Source organism: Octodon degus, unplaced genomic scaffold, assembly GCF_000260255.1.
Source record: "Octodon degus isolate 3935 unplaced genomic scaffold, OctDeg1.0 scaffold00074, whole genome shotgun sequence".
In the NCBI taxonomy this organism is placed as follows: domain Eukaryota; kingdom Metazoa; phylum Chordata; class Mammalia; order Rodentia; family Octodontidae; genus Octodon; species Octodon degus.
In genome coordinates this window covers 691641-699997 of record NW_004524650.1, presented here as the reverse complement: position 1 = coordinate 699997, position 8357 = coordinate 691641, and the positions used below count along the sequence as shown (strand labels likewise).

General features: G+C 39.3%; 1 protein-coding gene across 2 annotated transcripts in view; it reads left to right on the top strand.

The window, feature by feature from the left end:
• The window catches only part of Plppr4 (phospholipid phosphatase related 4), a 60416-nt gene extending 57440 nt beyond the window's left edge, over positions 1-2976 (top strand). The window contains exon 6 of one of the 2 annotated variants that reach the window (XM_004635685.2): positions 1253-2976. In XM_004635685.2, coding sequence (XP_004635742.1) covers positions 1253-2578 — 1326 coding nt within the window. In that variant the 3' untranslated portion in view covers positions 2579-2976. The remainder of the gene's footprint in view (positions 1-1252) is intronic. The other variant, XM_004635684.3, reaches the window with a different exon arrangement.
• The last annotated feature ends 5381 nt before the right edge of the window (positions 2977-8357 follow it).

The following is an 8357-nucleotide window of genomic DNA, read 5'->3' as shown; positions in this document are numbered from 1 at the left end:
CTTTTTTGTTTAGTTCCGTCATTTGAATATTATAGGTGTGTTAACTCAGCAAAATATTCTGAAAGAGTCCAGTAGTCCATAATAGTATTGAGTCTTCCTCTTGACTGGCAATGTCATAAATTGTTGACCTGAGTCCCCTACAGCTCAACATAACAACATGGCTTTACTTCTTGTACTTCGTTTTTATATTTTTCTGCTGGATGTTTAAGATCTAGATAAAGCAAGACCTATGCAACAAGAGTTGTAGCTTTTGGATCTGATAAGGTCAGTCAAATCTAAAAACCTAGCCAGACCTGTATCTTCTAGATATAAAATGAGCAATTATTTTGAGTCTGAACTTCAGCATTTTCCAAATTAAAAACAAACAAAAATTGATAAACTGTGTATGGAGGCAAACCAACAGTTTATACTTAGGGCAATGGCCCTACTTAATTAAAATTACCCAATAGAAGGTCTAGTTTTTTAATCAGGAAAGAAGCTGGATGCCCCAGTCTGATTATCAATGTCACCAGCCAAGAGCATTCCTTACGATGGGAGCACACTAAGCTGAACCCAGCAGGAATCGCAATGGCATCTGTCTGACCTCATTTCAAAACCTGGCACCATGCTCTATGAATGATCCATTGTTCTATATTTTCTGCAACTTTTTAGATTTCCATCACAGAGAATGATTGAAAATGAAAGTAAAATAAATCATTTAAGCTATTTGAGATGTCACTCAATAAGAAGTTCTTAAATTCAGAAGAATGGATTGCTTTGAAAGGTGGATAAGTGTCCTTATTGCTTTCATTATCTGCCTTCTCAAAATACACACTGTGTGCAGGGCACAGCAGTGCACACCTGCTGTTCCAATACACAGGAGACCGAGGCAGGGAGATTGTCGCAATTCAGAGGCGAGTCTGGGCTACAGAGTGAGCTCAATGCCAGCTTAAACTACATAATTAGACCTTGTTGAAAAGCAAACAAAAATCCAAGACAAAACAAAAAAATGCCCTGGGCAAGTGGCAAGACATCAGTGGAATGATGAAAGGAGCAAGGTCCGTGTTTCTGAGAAATCAGTTCACTGACTGATGGGATAGCAAATAGACTATTTCCCTTATTAAGTCTACCTTTAGTTTCTTCTTATTTGCGTTAGCTGATGATTTAGAGTAGACACAGAGCTTTTAGCTCTGCATCGGTAGGTTCTTCCTGGGAAATACTTAGTACCTATGTCTTCTAATGCTTGATAATATTGTTCTTTCTTGAATATCAGGGCCTGTACGCTGTGGGCAACTTTCTGCCTAGTGAAGAGAGTATGTTTCAGCACAGAGAAGCCCTCAGATCTCTGACCGACCTCAATCAAGACCCCAGCCGGGTTTTATCAGCTAAAAATGGTAGCAGCAGCGATGGAATCGCTCACACAGAAGGCATCCTCAACAGAAGCCACAGAGATGCGAGCTCCTTAACCAATCTCAAAAGGGCGAATGCTGACGTCGAGATCATCACCCCTCGGAGCCCCATGGGGAAGGAGAACATGGTGACCTTCAGCAACACCCTTCCCAGAGCCAACACTCCGTCGGTGGAAGACCCAGTCAGAAGGAACGCGAGCATTCATGCCTCTATGGATTCTGCTCGATCCAAGCAGCTCCTCACCCAGTGGAAGAATAAGAATGAAAGTCGCAAGATGTCCCTGCAAGTTATGGAGACCGAGCCAGGGCAGTCACCGCCCAGGTCCATAGAAATGAGGTCCAGCTCAGAGCCCTCAAGGGTCGGGGTGAATGGAGACCACCATGGTCCTAGCAATCAGTACCTCAAGATCCAGCCAGGCACTGTCCCGGGCTGCAACAACAGCATTCCTGGAGGACCCCGGGTGTCCATCCAGTCCCGCCCCGGCTCCTCACAGTTGGTTCATATCCCTGAAGAGACCCAGGAAAACATCAGCACTTCCCCCAAGAGCAGCTCAGCTCGTGCAAAGTGGCTAAAAGCTGCCGAGAAGACCGTGGCCTGCAACCGGAGCAACAGCCAGCCACGCATCATGCAGGTGATCGCCATGTCCAAGCAGCAGGGTGTCCTGCAGAGCAGTCCCAAGAACAACGAGGGCAGCACAGTCTCCTGCACCGGCTCCATCCGCTACAAGACCCTGACAGACCACGAGCCCAGTGGGATCGTGAGAGTGGAGGCTCACCCGGAGAACAACAGGCCCATCATCCAGATCCCGTCCACCGAGGGTGAGGGCAGCGGCTCCTGGAAGTGGAAGGCTCCTGAAAAGGGCAGCCTGCGCCAAACTTACGAGCTCAACGACCTCAACAGGGACTCAGAAAGCTGCGAGTCCCTGAAAGACAGCTTCGGTTCTGGAGATCGCAAGAGAAGCAACATTGACAATAATGAACATCACCACCATGGAATCACCACCATCCGCGTCACCCCAGTGGAAGGCAGCGAGATCGGCTCAGAGACGCTGTCCATCTCTTCCTCCCGTGACTCCACTCTGCGAAGGAAGGGCAACATCATTCTGATTCCTGAAAGAAGCAACAGCCCCGAGAACACCAGAAATATCTTCTACAAAGGAACCTCTCCCACGCGGGCTTATAAGGATTGAGTGCGGACCATTCAAAAGTTTGGGTGACATCCCGCCCCAAAGACCCCGCGTTGATTCTACCTGTTCCAGAGGATTAGGAAGCTTTCTCGCCAAATTAGATTGTTTACCATCAGCCCAGAACTCTATTAACTCTTGAGAGCTACCATGCTAAACTTGTAGACTTTACATCACCAGAGGGGTAAAGCACAATGCAAGAACCTAACTAATGTGATGATGTGAGAAGTTTTCTTCTTAAGACCGGTCATCCTATTTCAAAGGTTTTGCAGAGGGTGGCATCAAAAGAAGGTGGTTTCCTTCTGTGTATACTATTTTACTTCCTGAATGTGCCAACTTTGGAGATTTTTTCTTTATAATTAGCTGTGGGAATCCAGAACACACAGGTTTTTCCCTACAGCAGAGGCCATGCAGTATTATATATTCAGTTTGCAGAATCTGCACCTCAAACTCAGTATGGGCGGTGCTGGTTATTATAGTACATATACCATGTAAACTCTCAGACTCTATTTAGCTGTGCAGTAGTGGTGTGCAATTCCTTGTCAAGAAATACTACTTTATTAAGAAGATGCTGGCTACTTTGTGTTAGAGTAGGACACCTGCAGCTTCCCCCGTAGTGGCTCTCACAGTAAAAATAAAAACAAAGTGTTTTATGTGCACTTCTTCAAAATTATGCTTTCTTCAACATCAGAAGTTGTGTAGGAATATTTTCAGTGAAAGGTAATAACTAGTACTTTTTCTGCTGCTCACTTTTTATTTAAGTACAGGTACTTAATACAGGTATTAAGTAACAGGTACTGTTAATGAAGGACCTGGTTTTTTTGTGAGTAAGTTTACATAATTTGAAAAATAGATTGTTTTAGAGAATGTTTTGAAGTTGTTGTGACTATATTTTGCATTTTATGGCTTCTCTTTCATTTATTGTTTGATTTTTGATATTCTATCTATGTTCTATTTTAAAAACAAAAATAACAATTGACATTCCTTGAACAAAATACATTGCTGTGAAGTTACACAGAAGAAATCTGAGCCAAAACTTGACATTGTGGGTTATATTGCCAGAAATGTGGGTCAATTCTACCCTTAGATACCTCCAACTGACCACTTTAGATTCCCATCTTAACGAGTAATCTAAAACTTACATTTTTGTCCCAGATTGCTTTTCTTTTTCAATATCTTGATAATCAGTGACTGAAAATTGCAGTGGTTGAGTTTCAACCTATTCTCTAAAATAATTCTGTGAATTGAGCACCAACAGGAAGAATCTGGGGAAAAATGCATATTGATTAGTAAAAGTATCTCACAGTATAAATTAAGAATGTATCTCTTTGAAATATCTGAACAGGCACAGCTTTAGTGCTTAACAGGCAATCAACCATTTCTGCTACCTATCTTGAATTAAACCTTGAGCTTAAATCAAAGGAAACTAATACTGTCAATCAAAACACACACAAAAAATTATGAAGCCTTTTCCAGGTTAAATATTTAAGATGTGAACAAATATTTGGTTCTTGGAATTCACCATTAAACCTTTTTTTAACATATACACCATTTCTTAAGAATTCCAATGTACACTTGATGATTGCCAAGAGACTAAATGGCAACAACACGGGCTGGTTGATCCGACCTTACTTCACTTTTCAAAAAGAACAAGAGTTGTTCAGAGATGAACAGCATGGCATTACTACCAGGTTCTATGGGAAGAGGGCAGGGCTTTCTGGACAAGCCAACCTCCTACAGCATTAGGAACTTAGCTGAAACCAGCAAAACTGAAACCTTGGCAATAAAATAGAGACTCAACCACATCCTTTCTGGCAATTTCCTTCTCAGAGAAGGAAGTGGGAGTAAAATGCTGCCTTCCCCACTTCTCACCATCTCTACCATCATGACACTCATACTGGCTTTTGCCAGTGTATAGAGGGAAAGGTGGGTTGGTTTTAGTACTCTGAAGAAAATCTAAGCTGCAGCATTTCAGGTGCAGTGTGATATTTCCTAATCTTTCATATTTCTTAACAAAAGATTTTAAAGTACTTCTCTAGTCATTGAATTTTTTTTCTTTACATGATATTGATATATTCTTTTTCTACTCAAAGTGCCAAAGGCTACAGTTTTTAAAGACTTAACTAATTGTACCACATTGTTAAGGAAATATACTATAGACACTATAACTCAGACCTCTGCATGTATATTTGATAACACATCTTTTATAAAAAAAAATTACAAAAAAATTTGTTTACATTCCACTGGTACCTTAATTTAAGATAAATCAGACTAACAGGTGGTATCTCTTCTTAGTGTTCTATTATCTTATTTGCAAATGGGAGCACTTCTTCCTTTGTTAGGCTGTGCTTTATTGATAAAACCAAGTATTGAATAAAGAGAGTTAATTATCTTTTTAAAGTACATAAATTATAAATATATATAATATATATATAAAGTATTGTGTTTAATAAAATGTTATGCAATGTTTTCCAAGCTGATAAAGTTTGTAAAGTGCTATAAATGTATTTTGTTAAGTACAGATCAAAGCTATTGTGTGAGTATATTGTGCTAACATCATAGAAATAAAGATTAGATTTCTTCATCAAAATTGAGTATTTCGGCTTTCACTTCAGGCACAGTATGAATGAGTGGAAACTTGGATGATGGGAAACCAGATCAGGAGCTAGGAGTAAGTTGGAAATTATTAAATTCAAAAGCAAGATGTTTGTCAAGCACGTTTCTTATTTTTAATTTTTACTTTATGTTCATTAAAGATACTCTTTTTGGATGCAGATTAATTTTATCAATGCCATTTTGCTATTAAATATTAAAGAATAGTAAAAAAATATAAATGAGTCAATATCAAGTGTTCAGAATCAATTTTTCTTTCATTTATGTATTTGGTACAGGGTCTCACTGCGCAGCTTGGACTCTTAGTGATCCTGCTGTTTTTAGCCTCCCCAGTGCTGGCATTACAGACATGCGCTACCACACCGGGACTTCAATTTTTGATTAAGAGAAGTAGCTGTGCATATTTCCTGGGATAGCATCACTCTTTTGGCAGTCATGGACATGGATGTTGCAGCTTTTCTTTTCTTTTTTGAAAATGTATTTAGTGCAGGGTCTACAGGGTCTACACAGATCAAATTGGAGTGATACTTCCTGTTTTTCAGCCTCCCAAACACTGGGATTATATGCATGCATGACTACGCCCAGTCATAATTTCAGTTTCAGTGTGCTCTGGGGGTGGGGATACACAGCACACCAAGGATTGAACCCTTGGCCCCTGCGTCTATGTAAGCAGGCACTTTAAAACACTGAGCTATCTGGCTGGCCCAACAGCTTTTCTTAAAAGATTGCTTCACTATCTCTTCCAAACTGCAATGTACTCATAAGAACTTTACTGCCAATATGTCTGGACCTCATTAGAAGATATTAACACAAGTGCTCAGACCACAGTCAGGATTTATGCTTTATAATCTTCAAGGGGCATGATATGCAGAATGAAGGGGATGATGTTTAGAGTTGTCCAGTGATACCACCAGCTCCAAACAACTGCCCAGAATAATCCAGCTTATTGACTGCCAAGCAACTCCATTAGGATTGCTGCCTACGGAAGCATTATGACATGTGAAATAACACTGCATTATTTGTAATATTTGAAATACCTTTCTCAGTTTTGAGCTTTTTCATTTGTAAAACAGGAACACCCAACAACATTATACTTCATAAAAGATAGTTGGTCAAAAGAAGAAATACAAATAAAAAGGTATAACACAATTAAAAGGAAAGTGAGAACATGACAATTGGACAAGGAGGAGAGGGTAGGGAGAAAAGCTTGGAAACCTAACAGGGGCAAAGCCACACATTTATACGCACAGGATGGGTAAGGTAATGATCCTGAGAAACATCAGCAGGTTTTTGAAGCTAGCAGTTAACTGGTAGGACTCTCACCCTGACTAACTATACATGCTGATACCTGTGAACCAAGCAACTGCACTGAAGATAGCAATGTGTAATAGAAGGGTCATGCTTGGAATGCCTGTCATTCTGGTCTTCTAAATACGTACTTCTTGTCATGACACACCAATTACTGCCACACTATCTTTCAAGTAAATGTTTTTCTTAATGGTAATAAATGAAAAAAAAAAAGACATAAGGAAAAAAAGTCACTAGATTGTCCTACTACAATGCTGTATATGGTTAGATTTGTAAATTTCTGTGTAAAAATATGTAATCATTTATTCATATTGTTTAAATATTTTTCACTTTTTATATTTTTTTCTCCATATTCTGTAGGGACTTAAAGTTTAACATATCAATACTTGATGGAAAACACCTGCTCCCTGTTATGCCTAAGATGTTTGATATTCAGACAGACAGTGAAATGAAACCCAACTGCATATGTTGAAGGGTAATAATAATCTTCTCTTCTGGAGGGTTAACAACCTAAGTTGTAGACCAAAAATTAGAGAAATAGAAGGGCTGCAAGGACAGCCAACATTTTGACCCTAGCCTTTCAAGGTCAGTGAAGACTCAAGACATAGGAGAACTTATACTGTAACAACATGTAACTCAGCTGTGCTCCAAATTTTCTGATCAAGGAGATTATGGGGCCACATAGGGAAGTGATCAATGATGTAGAGTGGGCCTAAGGAGAGTCACAAGGAGATAAAACATTCTCACAGGTTTTCACAGAGAGAGAGCAAATAGGTCAAGCAGTGACCATGACTGATCTACATGGGTGACACTGACAAAGGATATGCAAACTGCGGTACAGTGTTGCAGGATAAATCCTGAGGGTATTTGACTGACCTTATCAGATACAAAAGTTGCATTTCTTTTTATATAGGTCCTGCTATGTCTTGGTCTTAATCATCCAACAGAAAAGTATAAAAATGAGGTATATAAAGTAAAGCCATATTAATATGCTGAGCTGTGAAAGGCTCAAGTCAACAACTTCTGTGGATAACCCACTACTATTGTGGACTGCTGGACTGTGTTGGATTGTTTTGCTGAATTCACACACCTATAGTATTTAGATGTCAATGGAATACCATTTCTGACAGTACTAAACAAAAAAGGGGATATAAAGGAAGGGCCATTTTGCATCTGTATATAGAGAATAGTTAGGATAGACATACAGCTACTTTTGCTCAATTCAATGAGGAGAAAGATCTATACTAATAGTGTTTGGACAGGATATCCTGTCTGCATCTTGTACTATGGCTTACCACTAAGAAGATAACAATGTACAACACATTAATTATTTTTTATCAGTGAATTTCTTTTTTATTTAATTTTTTTTCAAATCAAATTGCTAGGACAGTTTCAATAATTAACACATTGCATACATTCCTCCCAGTGGTTAATTGCTGTACAAGTTGCAGACATGATATCCTATCTACAAACACCATTAGAACAAATCACTCTATTAATTAAGAGAATGTAACTATATCCTGACCACTTTGAATACACAGATACAAAATGGACATTCATCTGTATACCCTTTTTTGTTAAGTTCGGTTATTTGAATAATATAGGTGTGTTAACTCAGCAAAATAATCTAAAAGACTTCAGTAGTCCATAATAGTATTGGGTCTTCCACTTCACTGGCAATGTCAGAAATTGTTGACCTCAGTCCCCTACAGCTCAACATAACAGCATGGCATTACTTCTTATATTTCATTTTTATACTTTTCTGCTGGGTGGTTAAGACCAAGGTAAAGCAGGACCTATGCAACAAGAGTTGTAGCTTTTGGGTCTGATAAGGTCAGTGAAATCCCCTCAGGATTTATCCTGA